Raw genomic sequence first — 22,413 nt, 5'->3', positions numbered from 1 at the left:
AAAATAGAAAAAGAGAGGAAAACCACCAACCGGTGTTGACATGCCTCAGACATTCTTTAAAGCCATCGCCATGCCACATTGTTAATGAAAGATAATGAAACGACCTCAAACCTACTGGGCATCTCTGATATTGCTTAATTTTTGCCAAACTGTTGTACAAGTTCAATCCACTGCCAAAGCAACATGTGTCTTTCGAATTACATTGTTCTCTTTAAGTTCCCACGGGACACATACGCAATTAGTGTGTAAAAGTGAAGTTCCGCCTCAGAGTACAACCCCTCTGACCAAGCCTCTAAAATAGCTTTTGTGTAGGAATCAATCACCCCTGCCCCAGATTACTACACACAGACCTGCTGTGAAATACAACACAGCACATCTGCTTCTCTCATTTCCACACATGAACCTTTAAATTCCAGCTTCTAGGTTCAAACACTCCAGAAACGCTTCAGGATCAACATCAAGCATGCCTGCATACTACACTGGAACCTGGGACATGGTGGACAATCAAAACTTTGAAGCTTACATGCTGGCTCTTGGTGAGTATATATTTTATTGCCTCTCTCAGGGTTTTCATATTTTATATATTAGGTATTTCACACACACATATGTATAGCAGGCATTTTACTTTTTAGATTTTAAATATCTATATAAAAAAATTTTAAACATTGTGAAAGTATTTACTAAGAATATGAGTCTAACCTTCTGCAATGTAATATATGTAATACAGGAATTGATTTCGCCACTCGAAAGGTGGCGAGGATGCTAAAGCCACAAAAAGTTTTTGAGCAAGACGGAGACTCTTTCGTCATTAAAACTTTTACAACTTTCCGAAACTACTCCTGTTCATTTAAAATCGGTGAAGAATTCGAGGAAATCACCAAAGGACTGGACAACAGAAAATGCCAGGTTAAAAACATACACACACTCTCACATTCAGTCACAAGAGAGAGTGGCAGTGAGATGGTGTGTGGTCATAGTCAAGAGTTTTCTGAGGCAGAATTGAGAAATAATGCAATTTCTTTTCTACAGACAACAGTCAACTGGGACAACGACAAACTTGTGTGTGTGCAGAAAGGAGAAAAGAAGAACAGAGGATGGACTCACTGGATGGAGGGAGACACTCTTTACCTTGTGAGTCAAACATAGGCCTTCGAATAGTAATTGTAATTTTCAAATAAAATGTATAAAAATACCACATAAAAAATAACTTAAACTTTTTTTTCTTAAAGGAACTTAGATGTGAGGATCAGATCTGCAAGCAAACCTACAAAAGAACTGCTTGAACAATTGTGCTTAACTGAAATTCTAGCGTGTTTATTGAAGAATACCAACATATTATTTCAGTTCTCAATCAAGCAAACATAACATTATAAAACTGGGGAGAGCTTACTTATCAACCTACAGTAGGCCTAGATTCAATAGGAAAGCAAGTGTGTCTTCAAAATATGTGTTGTGAGGAGTCAAAAATCTGTCACTTTTCTTATTTGTGGCAACAACTGTCTCAATTAAATAAAAATTGTTTCAATAAAAAAATACCACAGAAAATGGAATACATTTGATGCATTTATTATAAGTGCTACAGCTATTAGCCTAATTGTTGCATGAGATCAAAAGGCTGATGTTATGTTGTCTTGTAACGCATGAAGCTTTTTTTCTTTTTGATTTAAAGATCTAAAGAAATTTTAGGTATGGGAGACTGAGACCGTACCAAACGTTTTACTTTGAAGGAAGCAACTAACAGAAATATTGACTTGTAATTTCCTCGTATGAAATTATCATATACTGAAGAACTTTTTATGAAAGAAACGTGTTAATTTCTACATTCTTTATCTTGACTGACATTCGCGCCACATCATTAGGGGGCGCTGACATGGCTGTAATAAACACTGACGCCATCACTACAACGAGAAGAAACGAAGCAGCGCAATTCGCGCCATTTTTGTAATGACTAAAAAAAAGCAGAGTTGAGCCTCAGCTTGTTCACCTACTGAAAATGGATGAGGACGAGGCACAAAAACAGGTTATAACATTAATCTTAATTACCAGCTAATGCACAATATATATATATATATATATATATATATATATATATATATATATATATATATATATATATATATATACACGTTATAAAGAAGTTTTCGAGTTTTTCTCTCACATTGCCAGTTTTCATATGCTTTTAGAGGCTTAAAGCTGCTGTGCACTACACTGTCGGTCGTCTCTGTCAAGATATCGCCGCAGACTGCGAGAAACAGATCACTAAACAGACAATAGCAGCTATCGCAGAGACTGCGTTCAGACAGTGCGGTAAGATTGGGTTTAACTTTGTGCCATGAATGTGACAAGAAGCGATTGAACGATATTTATTCACGCTCCTCTGTCTTTCCTCTAGATATATTTGCCAAGGACTTGGAAGCGTTTGCGAGGTAAACTTCACCCCATTAAAAGTAGTTTCTCCTCAGGAATTAACCACGTTAACGAAGATGCTTTTTTTGTTGTTTCACTGATGGTTCTCTACAATGTTTACAGGCATGCTAAACGACACACAGTATCAGTGGATGATGTGAAGCTGACAGCGAGGAGGACCACTGCACTGGTAGGATGATTAAAGAAATCAAATGTTAAAACCATAGACTGTATAAAAGCAGGTTTAAACATGGTTTTGCAATCCATGTGCAAACCCCACCCATATATATATATATATATATATATATATATATATATATTACAATTAAGGTAATTGTGTTCAGAGGTCTTGTCATAGAAAATTGGAAAGAAAAAAAATCATACAAATCACAAGAATACTGAGAAAAAAAAAAAAAAATTAAACAAAACCCAAGTATATAAATATAAAATGTTCATAAGTGTTGATGTGTTGTAATTGTCAATGAAAATATTAACTTTATAAACTTTTTAAAAGTTATGTGTAACTACATTATTTTATATATATAAAACAATATAAAATTAAATATAAGATACAAGGAAAATTTGGCATTTGTTTAAATGCTTTTCGATTTAACAGTTATAACAAAATGAGTGAAAAACATTGTACTCTTTCTATACCTTCACAGTACAACTACATTCAGCAGAAAAGTGAAGAACTGGCTTTGAACAACCAGGAACTGAAAGAGAAGAGGAAGAAGAATGCTGCCAAGAGGAAGAGTAAAGACATGGAAGCCGAGGAGGAAAATGAGCTTGAAGACTGAATGAAATAAACAAATCCACATTATTGAAATTTGAGTTTTAGAAAGTACTTGGTTATTGCATGTAGTAATAAAATAGCTGTGCATGTATTTGTAAATAAATCACATTCAATACTAAACACCAATAATTGTTTTTACTCAAACATGGGTTCATTTGTGTTTTATTGTAATAAAGAATTCTGTAAACATCTCTATGTTGGGAATACGAAGCTCTATGAAACAATACAGATTTTTAAATCATACATTTTAAAAACAAGACCTGAAAAGAAGAAGACTTTAAACTGCATATGGCTGCATTTTAACACGATGAGCTGCTTTGTCGAAAATAGATCAAGCCTAATATAGATTCAAATGTATTGGGCTTGAACGGTTCTGAGAAAAGCGCTCATCCTGAAGCATCGATTAAATTCTGCTAGGATCTACCATGTCCATGGCTGTTACCAGAGATGCAGAACCACAGCATCCTCCATCTTCCTCCATCCCCAAAACGGACTTCCCGCCTGGGGTTCAGTTGCGGCCAGCCATATTCCAGGCCCCTAAATGTGTGAATTCAATTAGTTGGGTAGCATTTGCTTACAAACATCATGTGACAAACCAGTATGAGAACAGCAATCTATTTAAATTAGTTTTATTGAAGCACTCCCTTCATTTGACAAGTCATATAAAATGCCTTTTGAAAACACTGAGCGACGTTATCTAGAAGGAAACTCCACAGACATCCACAGCACTCAAAACATACAGGTCACACTTACACCATCACTCATGTTTTCCCCTCTCAGTGTCCACTGAAGATGTCATCCACATCAAAGTTCACACTTACAGGTCAAGTTACAAGGAAATAAAGCACACACACACACACCATACAGCATTCAGATGGGATTATAGAAGCAAGACAAAGTATGCATCATCATCACAACATTCCACTAACTATACAAGCACATTGTCAGTATACTAAAGGAGAAAAGCAAAACGGGGGATCTAGGGAGCCAAAAAAACAAATCCATAAGGTACACATTAAATGTCCATCAATTTGGGCTCAAAAAGAGGGAAGCTGGGGAGTATCAGCAGCTCTCATTCACACGCTCACCAAACCCACCCACTGCAGTCACATTTCGGTCGTTCATCGCACTCGCAAGTCTTTTCGTTCGTGCGCTCCACACTTTCTTCGCTCACTCGCAGCCTTCTCACTCTTCGCCATCACCAATCGCACTCAAGGGTTGTTTAAAAAAAAACGTCACTTTCTGCGCACTTCTTGTCTTAAAAAGTGGATAAAAAAAAAAGAAGTAGACACCCACCGTGTCATCGAGCCATGCGATGAGAGCATATAGACATGGGAGGAAGGTGACAATGACCTCAGCCACACTGTGCTGCCATAGAGGGCGCTCTTCCCAGGCAAACCCCATAGATGTCATCTGCAGATGAGATTTTGATGAAGGCTGGTTTTAAAGGGTTTCCATAAAACTGGACTGAAATAAAACTGAACTTATAATATGTTTAGGTTTCAACCAGATTCTTTCCAATGCAAGTTTGTTGTTTTTTCATCTTACATAATGATAAATGTACTTAAAATATGATGCGATTCTCATGCGTTTTCAGATATCCACAGATTGAACAACATGCATTATAAGAATCCAGCTGAAATGCTTATTTTGCTTCGATCAAGACAATACAACATTGAGGGAAAAAAAAAACAACACCAAAGATGGTACATTAACGTAGCACCCTGGTTAACATCTCAGTCCAAACACTTACTCAAATCCCATTCAGTGTACAAAACATTCTTCTTTTTTTTTTTTGTCCTCAGACTTCCTTTTTACCCATCCCCACTTCCAAACACACGTGACGAGATAGGTCTCTCGGAAAATACTTACCAAACACGCAAGAAATACAAACACTTCCAACACAAACCGGCTTACATACCCCACCCTGACGACTTGGACTCCATACTAGACCCAAAGCTGGAGTTAAACCCACTACCGCTAGAGTTAGAGCCCGAGCCCCAGCCGAGAGCGGCCGAGCTGCTGCCGTAGTTGCTGTTGCCCGAGCTGTATGTTTGAGGCTGGTCCCGAGCGGAACTCGTGCCGCTTGTGCTCGTGCCAGATGTTGCTGACTGACCCTGCTGCGCTAACATTCCCATCATACCCCAACTGCTCTGCAGGGCGGCCTGGGCAGCAGCCATCATGGCTGGGTTGAGGTTAAAATTGCCGAAATTTCCCAAGCTGCTGGAGCTTCCCCCCATGCCGCTCCGGGTGCCTCCGAAACTCTGACCTCCAAACCCGTTCCCAAAGCGCCCTGCCCGCTCCATCATCTGCCTAGTGTTGTTGTGCTTTGGCTCAGCATTGGAGATGTGCACGCTTATGCCCTTGACGATCAGATCTTCTCCGCAAAGGGAGGCAGCAACCTGGGGAAACATAGAAAATCTTAATTATGCATGAACAGCTGATTTTTCCATCCAGAGTAGAATATTAAACACAATAAATTCCTGATGCCAGCAAATGTAAAGGCAAACTCTTGGATCAAGAAAAAAAAATCACTACAAACAAAACCTTTAATTAGGCATATTCAAACAAAAAGCAAATTCAACTGGTCATATGGGCTGTATCTCACATTAAAGCATGCATATTTGTATAAAAAAATTTTTTTATGAAACAAACTTCCTTTGTCAATTAGTTGCAGTTGTTTTCTCTTTATTTTCTTATTTTGTGAAAAGGGGTTTATTTCTGGTTTATCACCTTAAAATCGATGTGAAAACAACAATAGCTTACCTGGTCATCTGCAAAGGTGACGAAAGCGAATGCTCTAAAGGGTTTAGGAATGAAAACATCTGTGACCTCCCCATACTGCATGAAGAACTGACGGAGCTCATCAGCAGTCATGTCCTCCGTGCAACGGCCCACAAACACTTTCCTGCTCCTCATTGGTTCATCTGGACCTTGCTGTTAAAATATTCAAACAGATCACTCAGAATAGCACCCCTGACATTTCTTTCATAAATGGCTAACTGATTTAAAGTCTCATATGTAATTCATCATATACACTATTGATCAAAAGTTTGAAGTCAGTAAGACCTTTTTTATTCATCTTGGATGCATTAAATTGATCAAAAGTAATAAAAAACACATGTACAATGTTACAAACTACATTTCGAAAGAATTATGGTTTCCAAAAGCAATATTAAGCAGTGCAACAGTTGATAATAAAATACTAATAATAAGAAATTATTCTTGAGCATCGAATGAGCATATTAGATTGATTTCTAAAGGATCATGTGACACTGAAAACTGAAGAAGTGGCTGCTAACAATTCAGCTTTGCCAATACAGGAATAAATTACATTTGAAAATATAATAGTTTTTTTTACAATGTAATAATATTTCACAATACTTCTGTTTTACTGTAATTTCGATCAAACAAATGCAACTTTCGTGGGCATTACAGACTTCTTTCAAAAATACATGAAACAAAACCTTACACCAAACTTTTAAATGTTAGTGTTAAAAAAAAAAAAAAAAAAAAACACTGACCTTTGAGTTGGGTAGTTTGCAGTCACACCACCTGCCATCAATCATGTGCCGCTGTGACATCACCTTACCCTGAGACTCCCAATCTGCAAACCTCACAAACCCAAATCCTTTTGAATTTCCCGTCTTCACGTCCCGCTTGACCTAATGTAACAGAATCAAGTCAAAAAACTGTGGTCATACCAGATCTAATCTGACTTCATGACTGACAGCTGAGCCCAGTTCTGTTTTTAAAAGCCACATAAAAAGTTAGAAACATTAGACACAGAGACAGAAATGATGGATAGCTTTCAGCAGAATATGGCAGTACAAAGACAATCATAGCTGGAGTATAACATTTATGTCAGTATATCTTACCTGCACCATGATGACTTCCCCAAACGTACTGAAGTAGTCTTTTAAGTCTTGTTCTGTAGTCTTCCAAGGCAGACCAAGCACAATCAGATCTGAAGTCTTCTGATCTCCTCTCTTGATCTTCGTTGCAGATGAAGCATCGATCTCATCCATCTTCCTTTTATTATCCGGCAGAACAGTTTCTAGAAAAGAAAAGTTCACTTGTTACATGTTCTCACATCTGCATAATGTCAATCACACTTCATGCAACAAAAAACCCTATTAAAATTTTTATTTTATTTTTTTCCAGCTAATGATAGAAACACAGAAGAACAAATGTTTCCATCTCCCGACTATGCAGCTCAACTTTGCTTATTATAACATACAACCTCAATGTTTAAGTACAATGTTAGGCACATGCTAAATTAACCCTAAAATGGATAAAAAGTACCCCTATTCTTGATGTTTCTAGGAGAGAAGTTAGGGTTCATGATGGCATTATAAAATGTCCTTTTGACAATTATTAGAAACCTCTGACAGAGGCTAATTCGTAAAGACCATATGACCTACCTTTGGGGTAATTGACCACATAGACCAGGTTTCCCCAGCCGTTCTCGGGGGCGTGTAGGATTCCGTCCACAAGGCGAACCCCCCTCATGCACTGAGACACCGGGCTCCGATAACGCAGGCCACAAGCCCCTGGAAACTGAGCGGCCACCGTGGACAGCAGCACCGTGCCGTCATCCTCCGACGGGATCTCCATCGGCTCCTCGTTCTCCTCCTCCGCGACTCGAATGTACATCTCGGCCATCTCTCCTCAATCGAGGTTCTGGTGAGGAAATTAGTTGGACATGACCTACGACCACGACCCCTTCACTAAACGTGTCGGTGTTTTATGAATGTGAGTCAAAATGTAACTGTTCTCCTTTGTGAACTAAATATGTTATCGACACTCACAATTCAACCCACGATTACTGTTAAAATAACGTGTGTGCATTTTGGTAATTTGTTTGTAAATTTGTTATACTTAGTAGATGTATATATGTTGAAACGAATTCTAATACAGAATAACAACAACAACTTAATTAGTTGTAGTAGAAGAGGCGTATTTCAGTTTCGTTAAATGAATAACTGACTTATCATAATCATGAAAATATCAAAAAGTGTCACTGAATAAATCTTTTTAGCGAAATTAAAGAAAAAATCCGCCGAAAAATCTCTTCCACTAAAGTTAACGTTACTTGTAATGTGAGCTGGCCGTGCGCGCGACTTTTGGCGCATGCAAACAACTCGCAAATCCTTATTGCTTAGCAACAGTAAAATACGGCATCAGCAGACCACTAATATGTCCATATGCGGTCTAGATACATATTAATGTATGTGTTATAGTGCAAAAAAAATCTAATTACCAATGAACAACTGCTCGGATCCAGATATTCCTTTGTTAGCGCCACAAGCAGCAGCGCTCCTCGTTCAGAAGAAAATGTGACTGCCAGGAATGAATGAGCCACTTAACACAACTCTCACGGAAGATGACACTCTTGACAGTGTCGGTGTCTGTTCTAATCAAAATAAAGCAAAATAGTGCAATCTCTGTACACTATGTAAAGACAAACATATTCCGTTACATCCAACTCATGCGACACTATTTTCGTATCAAGATGGCATTACCTAAGTCATGAAGGGAAATACGTCACACGTGGGCGAACTCATTTTTTTAATGTGCACGGGTGGAGAAAAAGGAAAACAAACATTGTTGGTGTGCAATCATGTTTGCTTTGCTGGTGATATATATACATAAAAATGTAATTACATAAAGTGTTATTTCTGAACAATTTAAGTGCAACCAAGATTCCCGTGGCAGTTGTGTAACGGAACACTTTACTGATGAAAGCAGAAGCACCTCTCCCTGTGCAATAGTGGACTGCTCTCAGAGATATAGCGCTCCTGGTGGCAGATATGAGTATAACATCCATGTTATTTACTAGATATGTTCAGTGATGGGGAAAGCAGAAGTTAAAGGAAGACATGCAATAATGCTTATTTGACTTAAATGTAAAACACCCGTTTTAAAAATCCAACAGTATATTAAAACACATTGTTGGAATAAATCTACCTTTAAATTTTTTTATTAGTGAAGTTTCTTTTTTAATACAAATTATTAAAGATTTGTAGGCTAATATGCATACCGTTCATTATCCATAGCCAAAATAAAAAGCGCTAATATCATTCTGTGTATCAGTAAACATCTTCATCAGTCGTTTCATTGACTATACATGATCATTTTAGATTTAAGAGGTTGTTTAACCTTTTCAAGTAGTTTTCAGGTAAGTTGTTTGACTTCAGTATATGAATTCCAAATATCTTATGTAATGATTTAACTAGAACGGTCACCATTCCAAGAAAGAGTCATCTTTCAGAGTAATGATTGTAACTCAAATACAGCAAACAAGACACATTTTTGATCAATATCTTTATATATTACAAAACAATAGAAATGCTACTGATAACAATATGTGTTCACAGTTGCTGTTATACCACACTGAAATAATGTATATAAGTTATGACATAAAATGACATCTCTTAATAAATAAAAAAAAGAACATTAATCTAACAAGTCACAATGCTTGACGGTTAAAAGTCGCATCATCATGAGCATTAAGTTGGGAGTTTTTCTGTGTACAGTTTTCATGGGTATGAGGCTGATGTGTGTGTTAATGTGCTGTCGCTGATCACCATCACAAGTCTGTAGACTTTTTAGGCAACAATAAAGTGATACTTGGAAACGTTTTCAACACAATTATCAATAATCAGCTAGGCATCAAGTAGTAACACTGACAGTGTAGTGCAAAGTAGACTGTGTGTGTGTGTGTGTGTGTGTGTTTTGGAGAGCAGATTGTGGCGCTCAGCAGGATAACAAAAAGCAGCAAAAATAAATATCAAAAGAATTTATTTTTATCAGTATATAAAAGCTCTTTTTTGTTGTTGTTTTTTGTTTTTGTTTTTACATTTCACCAAGAGTCTGGGGAAAAAAGGCCTCATGGAAAGTTCAAGGAACCACTTTGTTCCGTCTAATTTTCTGGAAACTTCACACCAAGGACTCCATGCTCTCAGCCTGGTTGGATTCAACTGTTTCCACTATCCCAGCAATTCTGTCCATGTAGTTAAAGCCAAGTCTAAAGTCTTTACTGCTGACAAGGCTGAGCATAGCCTTGTAAAGGTAGTGATAGTGCGCCTAAAAGAGGTAGAGAGAAATAGTGAAAAAAGGAAATAAACACAATGAAGGAAAATACAATTTTGGAACTTCAACTTTACTGCATCAAACTTCTACACAAAACCCCAATGACATCTCTTTGATTTGATAATTTGTCATCAAGCAGACTTGTATTTTGAGGTACTTACAATTTCAGTGAAGACGCCAGGCCTCATCAGATTAATCATTTTGGCCACTTGATAGACATCCACAGCACTCTCGTTCTCCAGTTGTTGGGAAAGTGTGGTCCAAGCACAGAACATCCCGGCTGAGACCGCTCCAAACCTGAAACACACAATCCATGAGGCTCTCTCCCTCTGGTTACATGCAATGCTACTCATAGTTCATGCACTCACTCGTCATGAATGATGGTGGGACCATCCCTTGTCATGGCCTCTTCTTTGATGATGTTTATAAGCTCAAATGTGCTGCTGATGGACGCATCAGGATCTGGCCAGTTTGGACACTGGAAATGTCGGACTTCTAGCACATAGTCATCCTGCACAGCAAAGATAAACAGTTATGCAACCAACAAGTGCAGCTAAAATGGGTTGGTTGCTTTCAATTTTAATGGTAAAGCAGAAACATAGACATTAGATCAAGTACCTAGCTGTTGTATTTTAAGATCTATCTATCTATCTATCTATCTATCTATCTATCTATCTATCTATCTATCTATCTATCTATCTATCTATCTATCTATCTATCTATCTATCTATCTATCTATCTATCTATCTATCTATCTATCTATCTATCATCCATCCATCCATCCATCCATCCATCCATCCATCCATCCATCCATCCATCCATCCATCCATCCATCCATCCTGCATTTTAAATATAGTAATAAAAAATAGTAATACTGTGAAATCTTGAAATTCAAAATAACGGTTTTCTATTTTAATATATTAAAATGTAATTTATTCATGCAATGGGAAAGCTGAATTTTCAGCATCATTACTCCAGTCTTCAGTGTCACATGATTCCTCATAAATCATTCTAATATGTAGAATTGGTGCTCAAGAAATATTTCTCGTTATTAATAATGTTGAAAACATAAAAAAAAAACATTCAAAACCTTATAAATGTCTTTTCTGTCTATTTTGATAAATGTAATGGATCCTAGCACTATATATTATATACTTACATATTTTGTAGGTTATTTATTTTTTCTGCTTAGTAATACTATGATTGAATTAATAAGAAATGTAAGTAATAAATCAGCAAAAATCAAAAAGAAAAAAACATTTACATTTTACAATTTTAAAGGACACAAATCTAAGATTTTCTTAATTTATTTATTAGAAAGATTGAATCACTTTACTTTGATTATTACATTAGTGCATCAGTTGTTAAAGTTACCATTAAACTTAAACTAACTACCAATTTAAGAGAGATGTTTGTGTGGTGACTGAGGTACCTGTGTGGCTTCCAGGATGAAGTCGTGGATGACGAGCTGTTCCTCATTAGACAAACAGAGTCTGTCAGTATTAATGAGGGTGACAGTGAAGGCCACACAGTTCATGGGCTCCTCTCTGCTGGGCCAGTACACAAACTCATCTTCAGTCTATAAAAAGAAGGGAAGGGCATATAATATCTCATTTATCATATCATATCATATATACTTATATGACACTAACAGATTTAACTAATTTATAAATGTTGAGAATGTTTTCACATTTAATTTTTACAAATTTACACGCAAATGCAAGTGATTTTATAACAAATGTTAAACAAATTAAGCAATACGTTGTAAACCAGAAATAACCAGAAATTTGTCTTTAATTTGTCTCTTTAGATATATATTTTTTTAAAGTTTTCTTAGTATCATATAATGTAATAATTCAATTGAACTCAAAGTACACGTGCCATGATAACCTGCTGGTATGAAACAATTGAGAACGCAAGCTGCTGAACATTTATAAAAAGAACATACGTTATATAACGCAGTATGAATCCACTTAAAAACTCATGTTCATAAGTAGCTCTTCAACGCTGTACTCACGAGGCTGAGGTTGTCTGGCAACATCACAATAACTTGAGCATTATGGTCCCAGATCATCCTCCAGAAATCTGTGGTTGTGTGGGGCAGAGGATGCTGGGTAATGATGAACTCGTTGCTCCTGTAATAGCCCTGTGAGTGGATAAACACTGATTTCATTCTAAAAGAAAATCACAGCTAATGTTGAGATGAGCAAATAAGGAGCTGGAATGCAATTTACACAAATAACTCATGTTCCATCCATTATTAAATATGATGAAATATAATGTATAATGTTCCAGTAAAGTCTTGTTGCTGTACCATAATGTAGGAGGCATTGATGTAGTCTGTTCCTTTTACTCCTGGGAGGGGAGCTAGTGCCACCCGAGCACGTTCCGCTGAGGGGCAAAACATCAGTGATAAACAACTCACTATAACAGTCACAGCAAACCAAACCTCAGACTCTACCATTCAGTGAGTCATTGTGTTTTAAAATAATATTGTTTGCCATTCTTTGTCACCTTCATGTTTTTTAAAAGTAATCTTCCAGAAGAAGTCAATAATACGCTCAGTAATATATACACTCAGATGAAGACTGTAGTCGTATCAGAAGCATATCTATTTTATTCTACATGATGCAAGTACTCCTCAGCAACTTGCACTAGCTGTGTGATTTACTTTTTCTTTTCTTTTAAAACAAATATTGCCAACTCTATTGGATATTTCGACTGGATATTTAATTTTCTCATGGAAACAAAATGGTAACGATGCTTATCAGGATTGGACTGAGTTGTTATTACTAACAAAATAAAATAAAAATAAAAATAAATGATAAACTCAATTAAAAATATATTTAAATAAAGAAAGAACAAATGTTAGATGAAGAACTTAATTAACTGAATTAAATAAGTCACATACTACATAAACTATAACTGGAATAAAGGACATTTAAATAGAAACATAAAAATGACAGAAACAAGTCATTACATTTTTTTATACTAAAATTAAAATGAAGTATGAAAATATAAAAATATGGCTAATTCAAAATATTAATAAATAATATAATAGTACATACATAATACTAAAAAAAATCAATGGGGATTTTTTATTTACTATAATAAAAAAAATGTCTATTGGATGTTTCTGTTAATTTTCCCATTGAAATAAATTAGTAACAATAGTTATCAGGAATTGTTTACAAAATTAAAAATAAAATAAAAACATCAAAAACTGTATTTGCCAATTTAAATAAAGAAAATAATATTAGATGAAAACTAATATTTTGAAAAAAAAAAATTCTGAAAACATAAAAAAAAATCGGATATAAACTATTACTGAAATAAAATAAATGAAAGCTAAATGGAAATATAAAAATGGTGCTACCACACTGTGCTAAACTGTACACTGAGAATGCAGCTAAATCCATATTGGCAACAAAGCAAGATTGTTGATTTTGATATATGGGTTTTGGAGGGTTTAGCGGCTCACTTGGCAAGACTGACGAGGTGCGGTTCTTCTCTTTGTTCCAGTCTTTCTGGGCACTGAAACACTCAGTGAGGTGAGAATTGCATTGTGTCAACAACTGGAGGAACAATAACAAGAGCGTCCACAAGGAGGAGCAGGTTAGTTGTCGAACTGAGAAAATAAACGTCTCAATACAATTGCATAGAGCCACAACACAATCATCAAGTGCAGACCTTAAACTGTTTGTCCATTCGTGTTTGTCCTGTGGGGCTCGGGGTGAGCATGCTGTTGACATAATTATGGAGTTGCCAGGCAGGCACCTCGGTGTCTTTGCTAAGCACAGCTTCCATTAATGCATCATGGATAAAGATAAACTGCTCCTGTAGGTCACATATACACAGCCATTAAAACAAACCATGTTGCAGTAGGTATATGACATGTTAAACATTATATTTGTAAATAAATAACAATACAGTTATGTGTAGAATGGCATTCAGGGAATTATACTCATACAATTTTTGTTTTGTTATGTAAATGGTCTATATGCATGTTATATAAAATGAAAAATCAAAAAAACACTGCATACTGTATCCCACAATGCACTGCACTTGTATTGACCTCACATTTCCACTATAATGAAATTAAAGCAATTTGACTGGACTGCAAAAAGTCCAAAGTCCTTATACAAATGGGATTTTACAAATGCATAATAACCATTAACTGGAAGTTACTTATGCAACAGTGTTATTTTAGTATTATGGTAAAATTAATAAAATTAATAAACTATATATATATATATTTAGCTTTTATAATATTTTAAATTAGCTCTTATTTTTATATTTACAGCTTTCTTCTTAATTTTAATTTAAAGGGGTCATATGATGCAGCTAAAAAGAACATTATTTGGTGTTATAAAATGTGTTTATGTGGTTTAAGGTTACAAACACATTATTTTCACATTCTGTACATTACTGTTTCTCCTCTACGCCCCGCCTTCTGAAATGCGTCGATTTTTACAAGGCTCATCGGTTCCGAGCAAGGTGTGCTGTGATTGGCCAGCTATCCAGTGCATTGTGATTGGCCTAATATCTCAAGCATGTGACGGAAATGTTAAGTCCCTTAACATATTTTGATTCCTTGTCCGTTCGGAGCGATGAGACATAAACATAAAACCCATTATAAACGTGATATAAAGTTGGTTTCTAGTCTTGTCATCTTTTGGAAGGCCAAACAAAGTAGTTTCACTATCTCAGCGAAACAGCAACACACACCGCGGTCTTGAGTGAGCGGACGCTGGCGGGCTTAAGTACGGCACGGCCGGCGGATTCTACGGGCTGGACTTCGCTTCGTCTACAGTGAAAGTCGATCCGGGAATCCACAGTGCAAAGTTTATGTATTAACTAAGCAACCAGCACGGATCAGCTCCAGGCATGACTAAGTGGATATAGTCCTCTTTTGGAAGGTCAAACAAAAGTAGTTTCACTTTCACAGCACAGATGCAGCACAGAATGCAGAAAGCAGAACACCAATATTTCTTCAAAAAACAGCAACAGCCAGTGATTTGAGTGTGGAAATATAGTGTATTAAATCAAACAGGTAATAACCTCGGTCTGGACCAAGTAGTTACGCTGAGCTCGGATGTGTTTGAGGTATCCCAGGACATTGACAGTGCCTTTGTCCTTTATCTGCTGCAGCATGCTGTCTATGACTATGTATGTGCCTGTTCTGCCCACTCCAGCACTGCAGGACACAGAGAAAGACATAGCTTGATAAAAAAGACATCTAATTTTGTTACAAAGCAAAGAGGCTCACACTTTCAACCACTGAATATGATGTAGGGATAGGAAAGCTTGCACAGTTGGAAAGTACAACACTGGAACTGATGTTTCAGACGCTAGTGGGCGGAACTTATATTTTAGTACCTGCAGTGAACTAGAACGGGGCCTGTGCCCGGTGTGCGTGCCGCTGATGAGCGAGAGATGAATTTGAGGACTGGTAGTGTGTACTCAGGTGCGCCCATGTCTGGCCACTGCGTGTAATGGTACTGGACAACCAGCCGTTCATTATGCCTTCCCTTCTGACCCTGAAAAAGACAAACCTGAGGTCAAAATGCAGCGTCTAATACTTAATTGCTCTATAAACACTGTCCACAAATGCTCAAACGCACCTTTTTCAGTTTGGTGTTGCGTATGATGAAATGCCGGAGTGTGTAGTAAGCGTAAACTTTAGTACTCTTCAGAGTTACCATTATGTTCCCATAAACGTCGCTGTTCTCTGATGGCCAATACTGATCACACTTCCTCTGTAAAAACAACAAAAGCATCTTCTGTTTTGCTTTTTAAAACATCAACGTCTACAACAGAAGTGTTCAACCAAAAATTAACATTTACTCAACCTCAGGACATCCAAGATGTAGATGCATTTGTTTCAGCATTGAAACAGATTTGGAGAAATGTATCATTTCATCACTTGCTCACCAATGGATCCTCTGCAGTGAATGGGTGCCAAACAGCTGATAAAACATCCACATATGATCCACAATAATCCACAAGTAATCATCATAACTCCAGTCCATCACTTAACACAATGTAAAGTGAAAAACTGCTTGTTTGCAAGAAAAAACAATCCATCAAGACTTAAGTTTAATTTAACTTTAAACTGTCACCATATCCATAATCCATAATTACACTTCCTCCATTGAAAAAGTCTATCTCCTGTTGTGCTCACATCAAAATCCACCAACATATTTTGGCCAGTTTTTGCTTTTAAACAGTGCTTAATCTGTGAATATTTATCTCCTGATTCAGACAAGCTTTTCATTGGCGAAATAAATATTATGGATAGAGGACTCTTATTATTGCAGAATGTAATGGTTTGAAGTTAAAGACATTTTAATGATGGATTCTTACAAACAGCTTTTAACTTCACAAGATGGAAAAGTAGTCCTGTTGATTACTTGAGGACTTTGTGATGGTTTTATCAGCAGTTTGGACTCTGATTCTGACGGCACCCATTCACTGCAGAGGATCCATTGTTGAGCAAGTGATATAATGCTAAAAATGTCTTAAAAGTCACAATGAAGAAACAAACTCATCTACATCTTAGATGGCATGAGGGTGAGTAAATTTTCAGCAATTTAGATTTTTGGGTGAACTATTCCTTTAAATTCTTACTCTCCACCATAGTCTCATGTTTTTATGCTAATGCATATTATATAAACTTTGTGGAAGCAAGGTCTATTTAAAAAAAAAATGAAGTGGTTATTTAAATGAAGTGACTCACCCTGCCTTTCTCCACCAAGTTAGTGATCATGACAATCACAGTGGTGTTCTGTTCCCAAATCATTCTCCAAAAGTCCTCAAACGTGGACTTGAGAGGGCCCTGAGCGGCTATATAAGCCCTGGGTCTTTTATAACCCTGAGAGGGAGAATATATCATTATAAAACAAACATTAAAGCAACAAGCATGCACTTAGTAATAAAATACCTACGTCTACATAGTTTGCATTGATGTAATCACTGTGCTTGGAGTCTTTCCCAGACAGTTGCTGCAACTTCACTCTGCTGTGATCATCTGGATATAAAAAAGCAATAAATGATGCATCATTCAAATCAGTCTTTGAGATACTACGCAAGCTATTTCGAATTACACGCAGTGCATGCAAGAGTAGTAGAAAATGGATATTAATATATTTTATCTTCATCTTGCATGCACTGCTAGCACTTCATCGCAGATGAATTCACAGTACATTTAAGATGGTAAATGTTCATGCTTGCCACATAATAATCAACTCACAGGCAACAATGTTGATGTATCTGTTTTTGTGCTTGTTGTCTGGATGATTTGAATGTTCTGCTGTTATCTTCATTTCAGATGTGCAGTGTTGAACCTCCTGCAGGCAAGGTATGATTTCAAATTATTAGTTGCAGGTATTGTAATTCACAGACTATACTATGCTACATGTCTTATTTCTACAGTACAGAGCATGTATATTATGTACAATATGCATGATTTCTGTGTGCACGGACTAAATAGATGTAAAATGCAGTAAACAACACACCAATTCACAATCTGTTGCTCATGTGACGAACTGTAAACAGTATCAGCAATTAAAAAAAGATTAAATGTTTAATCCGGCTGTCAAAAGGTTTTACACCAATTTGGATTAAAAATAAAATCTCTAACATGATGACTGGATTTCACATGAGGCTGTGACAATTGTAACTTTTTTTTTTATAGTAATGAATACCTATGTAGATTACATAATTCTGAATGCAGTCCTGTTAAACTGCAAATTTTGTTGAGCATATTATTGGTAAATGATTTAAGACTCATTTCCAAAATAATTAGTTAATTATTCCAGTAATTAGCCACACTTTGATTAGAATTTACGTTAATTGCACCATTTGTCCAAATCATTTAATGATAGTCACATCAATTCAATGTAAAATAAATTTCATACAGCAGCATAATAATTAGCTCCCCAGTGAGCTCTAATGAAGCAGATTTTGTCTTTTGTGCAGATTTTATCTTTCAGTATCGGTAAAACAAAGCACCCCTGTCATGAATTGATACCTGCTGTATCGCTGATACTGGTAAGCATCATAGTTTTTTAAGTAAATCTTCTTCAGGAGACCCAGTTCTTGCTTTTGGACGAGTCCATATTTGATTGTGATCTTGTAAATGTTTGCTGTGGGAATGAACCAGACTCAAGCTTCCCTGCATTCCTGCATAGATTCCTCCTCCAGCGAGAGGAGTTATTTTAATGAGGCTCTACTCTTTAATTAGTCCTCTTCCCATAGCCATCTGTGCCTCTGTGCTACTGGGAGCACCGGTACATGTACAGAGCACATACACACACATTCTCACATGCTCCAACTACAAAGATCATACTCACATCGAACTCCTGAGAAAAGCCATGTTGGTTGTTGGAGTAGAGCTCCATGATGTGTTTGATGAACTGCCTGACTGGCACAGCCTCCAGGTCAGCTGAAACACAAACCATACATACATCACACTACATCCAAACATTTTGATATAAATTGATGATAAATACATTAGAAACACCTACAAATATTTTTCCCCCTCATATTTAGGAATAAGGTTTAATAATGGGGGAAAATATATATCTATAATTGGTATTTATTAACATTTTTAAGTAAAATACTTTAATTTTTTAACAAAACATTTACATTTAATACTAAATTACTTTTCTCATGCCCAATTACAAATACATTATTGTATCATGCAGGTTTTTTGTTTTATAATATATATTGTGATGCTCAATATTTTTGTGGAAACTGTGATTTATTTGAGGATTCTTTGACAAGTAAAAAGTACAAAAATAAACAAACAAACAATCATACACACAATACAATAAATGAATACACACATACATACATTTACTATGTAAAAATCTATGAAATGCAAAATTATGTATGTTGATAAATGTAATGCATCCTTGTTGAATAAAAGTATTAATTTACCTGAAAAATCTTACTGATTCCAAACTTGTATATTTTTATGAAACGCACTAAATTATCTCACAGAATATGTAATTAAAAATGCCAGATTAATGCCATTGACATACATTTCACAACAAAACACGTCCACTATTTAGTGACTGCAGTGCATATGATAATGTATGGTGTTTTTTTTCTATTAAATAGTTAAACTGTACATTAATCAAATGAATTTGTCTCATTTCAAAATATCTATTGTCACTTTTAAGGAACGAAGCCCTGTGGAAAATAAAAGTTTAAATAAATAAATAAAAACACAACCTTGTTCCAAAACGACAAAAGACTTTGAACCAAAATCCATCCGCCCTACTTTTGTGGCCTGACTTCCTGAGTGATGATATTTGGTCACATCTGTGTCATATAAAGCTCATCAGTTATCTATCAAAGAAACGGACTGGACCGATGATCTACTGTCAAGTAGAATGGCCTTATAAAGGTATGGGTCATTACTGCCGCAGCTGGGACCATATTTATAAAAGACCAGAATCCCCTGGAGCTTTTACTGCTTTTTATTGTGAAGGATGATCAAACACACGTCAATTCAACCCCCACTCTGTATTCAGTGTCTATGCAATTAACAGAAAAGATTCTGTCTTATTAAATCACTTGCACACACAGAAGACTTCCTCAATTCAACAGGGCTTGTTGATGACTTCTTTATTACAGCAGAGACATTAAACTATCACCTCAAACGGAGTTCTCATAAACATTAATGGCTAGTTTTACTTCTTTTGGCTTACAGTTATATAGACCTGTCAGTCAAGACCTGGACTGCATCACATGAGGAGAGAGAAGGAGAGGAAAGAAACCAAGGGAAAGCAAGAGAGAAAAGAGTGGCAATACTGAAAGCAGCTCATGCAATTTGAGAAAATCGTGCACAATCATTCATTCGCCAACCGACAAACAGATACACAGATAAAACAGATACACACAGAACATAAAATATGCATCCACTCAACAACCCAGAAAACCGCAATGCTGATCATTTAAAGAAATCAAAATTCTGTCATTTATTTGCACACCCTCACAGTAGTTCGAAATGAATAAGACTTTAAATTTTGTAATATAGCACAAAAGAGATATTCTTCCCACTCAAAGCTATCATCAGGGCTTGAAATGAATGTCCCGATCCACAGGAGCATTGTGAACATTCAGCAAAGCACCTCCTTTTGTACTCTATGGAATAAAAGTACACTGTTCAAAAGTTTGGGGACTGTAAAATTCTGTAATGTGTTTGAAAGCAGTTGAAAGCTATATCAAAAGTCTCTACTCTACTTAGAAACATACTGTCGAATGTTCTTACAATTTTAAAATGTAATTTACTCCTTTGACGGCAAAGCTGAATTTTCAGCATCATTATCCGTGTTAAAACAGTTGTTCATATTTTGTGGAAAAAGCATGATCCTTTTTTTTTTTTTAGGATTCCTTGATATGTGTGTATATATATATATATATATAAATTCTGCGCATGATTTACTAATTCGTTCCCTCAATGTACTAAAACGTGCACACGATTACTACTGAATCGAGGGAACGAATTATTTAATCGTGCACACAATTTATAAATCGAGTGAACAAAAAAGTAAATTGAGGGAATGCAATAGTAATCGTGTGCACGTTTTAGTACATTGAGAGAACAAATTATTATATCGTGCACACGATTTAGCCTACTATTTTTTCCTTACATTTAAAATACAAAATCATTTGTTACATAAATTCTTTACCGTCACTTTTGATCAATTTAACACATCCTTGCTGAATAAAATGAACTTCTTTCAAAAATAAAATTAATATTATTATACTAACCCCAAAATTCTGAATGGCTGAATGATAGTAAGGGTGTGGGTTTTAATATAATTTCATTAATTATTTAACTATTTAGTATGATGAAATCAAAACTAAAGAACTCCTATGAAATGAGGTTAAATAAAGCTATTGCAACATGATGTGTTTTCATTTGTTTGTTTAGCTGCTCACCCGCTGTAGACAGGATGGGGAAACTGTCATTGCGGATCACTCTGGGAGAGTTCCTGTCTTCAATGTACACATGTGCGGTCTGGAAGAATCTCCTATGAACAGAAACAGTCTCAGTTAGTGGAAAGCAGGTAATTAGGAGGATTTTAGACTGCTCCTTAATTCTGAGGAAGCCTGAGAATTGTTGTTAAGGTGATCACTTCATGTCCAAGTCTTAATTTACAAAGCACTTTAGATGTCAAGCTGTATACTCTTGATAGTGCTGTTTTGAACCGTGTTTCAGCCTGCAATTTTAGTCTCAACTCTGAAATCAGTCCATTACTACAAAAGAATGAGTATACCAACTATATTGCTTAAATATACTGTACATATGTATGCCAAAATACAATTAAATACCAAGATTTTTACACAAAATGTACTTGTTATTATTACAAGTAGCAGTAGTATTTAGGCATGTATTTCAACAAAATAGCAATAATAAAAAACTATAAAATATTTGAAAACAGAATGAAAAATAAATAACTTTTTATAAATATTTTATATATATATATATATATATATATATATATATATATATATATATATATAATTTTTTTTTTTTTTTTATTGGATGAATGAAACATTTTTTTTCAGTGTGTATTTATTTATGTATTTATTGTGTTTTTTTTTTTCCAATTATTCCATGCTACTTATTGAGTATTTATTTTCACAAAATAACTTCTGTTAGTTGTACAAATGTGTATGGAATCAGCTGAGGCTAAGAATCACAAAACAGCTAAATATTGGATGAATGAATCAGCTCAGCACTCATATATCAGTTTATCATTATTAATATGAACCATGCACGAAATTTTAAATCCATTCAACTACTTCTTAATATTGAATAACACCCTGTCTTTAATAATTGGAAATTTTTCTACAGCAAAAAATTAAGATCATAACATCATGACAGTGATTCAAGATCTTTAAAATAAAGTTAGGCAAACTCATAATAAAGTCTACCCCCAACACATTTTTTTTATAATTAAAACGCATTAGAAACCCACATACAGAATCATCATACAGAAACCCACAGAACTCTAGTTCTCACTGTAGGTTTCATAAAATATACATGAACAGCAAAGTGATGATACCAAATATCCAGTCAAACTTAGCCCGCACAA

The 22,413-nt window shown here is 35.7% G+C and overlaps 4 protein-coding genes across 4 annotated transcripts in view; 2 read left to right on the top strand and 2 right to left on the bottom strand.

The window, feature by feature from the left end:
• The first annotated feature begins 345 nt into the window (after nucleotides 1-345).
• On the top strand, nucleotides 346-1,550 carry rbp7b (retinol binding protein 7b, cellular). Its single transcript, XM_059570597.1, has 4 exons — nucleotides 346-536; nucleotides 728-906; nucleotides 1,030-1,131; nucleotides 1,230-1,550. The coding sequence occupies exons 1-4, from the start codon at nucleotides 464-466 to the stop codon at nucleotides 1,281-1,283; spliced, it is 408 nt and encodes a 135-aa protein (XP_059426580.1). The 5' UTR covers nucleotides 346-463; the 3' UTR covers nucleotides 1,284-1,550.
• A 305-nt stretch (nucleotides 1,551-1,855) lies between these two features.
• Nucleotides 1,856-3,433, top strand: cenps (centromere protein S). The gene is made up of 5 exons (XM_059570598.1): nucleotides 1,856-2,020; nucleotides 2,184-2,307; nucleotides 2,393-2,426; nucleotides 2,530-2,596; nucleotides 3,072-3,433. The coding sequence occupies exons 1-5, from the start codon at nucleotides 1,994-1,996 to the stop codon at nucleotides 3,204-3,206; spliced, it is 387 nt and encodes a 128-aa protein (XP_059426581.1). The 5' UTR covers nucleotides 1,856-1,993; the 3' UTR covers nucleotides 3,207-3,433.
• A 1,576-nt stretch (nucleotides 3,434-5,009) lies between these two features.
• Nucleotides 5,010-8,739, bottom strand: tardbpb (TAR DNA binding protein b). The gene is made up of 6 exons (XM_059570596.1): nucleotides 8,466-8,739; nucleotides 7,627-7,885; nucleotides 7,081-7,259; nucleotides 6,727-6,867; nucleotides 5,969-6,139; nucleotides 5,010-5,604 (listed from the first exon to the last, which is right to left on the bottom strand). The coding sequence occupies exons 2-6, from the start codon at nucleotides 7,865-7,867 to the stop codon at nucleotides 5,116-5,118; spliced, it is 1,221 nt and encodes a 406-aa protein (XP_059426579.1). The 5' UTR covers nucleotides 7,868-7,885; nucleotides 8,466-8,739; the 3' UTR covers nucleotides 5,010-5,115.
• Nucleotides 8,740-9,989: 1,250 nt separating this feature from the next.
• The window catches only part of ca16b (carbonic anhydrase XVI b), an 82,982-nt gene continuing 70,558 nt past the window's right edge, over nucleotides 9,990-22,413 (bottom strand). Inside the window, exons 14-29 of the mRNA XM_059570595.1 lie at nucleotides 21,254-21,345; nucleotides 18,652-18,743; nucleotides 17,550-17,646; nucleotides 17,245-17,327; nucleotides 17,037-17,171; nucleotides 15,922-16,056; nucleotides 15,677-15,837; nucleotides 15,359-15,494; nucleotides 13,988-14,134; nucleotides 13,779-13,872; nucleotides 12,612-12,688; nucleotides 12,315-12,443; nucleotides 11,730-11,876; nucleotides 10,666-10,808; nucleotides 10,459-10,594; nucleotides 9,990-10,291 (exon numbers count right to left, since the gene is read on the bottom strand). Of these exons, the coding sequence (XP_059426578.1) occupies nucleotides 10,145-10,291; nucleotides 10,459-10,594; nucleotides 10,666-10,808; nucleotides 11,730-11,876; nucleotides 12,315-12,443; nucleotides 12,612-12,688; nucleotides 13,779-13,872; nucleotides 13,988-14,134; nucleotides 15,359-15,494; nucleotides 15,677-15,837; nucleotides 15,922-16,056; nucleotides 17,037-17,171; nucleotides 17,245-17,327; nucleotides 17,550-17,646; nucleotides 18,652-18,743; nucleotides 21,254-21,345 (1,951 nt within the window). The 3' untranslated portion in view covers nucleotides 9,990-10,144. The remainder of the gene's footprint in view (nucleotides 10,292-10,458; nucleotides 10,595-10,665; nucleotides 10,809-11,729; nucleotides 11,877-12,314; nucleotides 12,444-12,611; nucleotides 12,689-13,778; nucleotides 13,873-13,987; nucleotides 14,135-15,358; nucleotides 15,495-15,676; nucleotides 15,838-15,921; nucleotides 16,057-17,036; nucleotides 17,172-17,244; nucleotides 17,328-17,549; nucleotides 17,647-18,651; nucleotides 18,744-21,253; nucleotides 21,346-22,413) is intronic.

Source organism: Carassius carassius, chromosome 17 (genome assembly GCF_963082965.1).
Source record: "Carassius carassius chromosome 17, fCarCar2.1, whole genome shotgun sequence".
NCBI lineage: Eukaryota > Metazoa > Chordata > Actinopteri > Cypriniformes > Cyprinidae > Carassius > Carassius carassius.
Note: the sequence above shows the minus strand (reverse complement) of the source record. Positions and strands in the feature narration are given on the sequence as shown.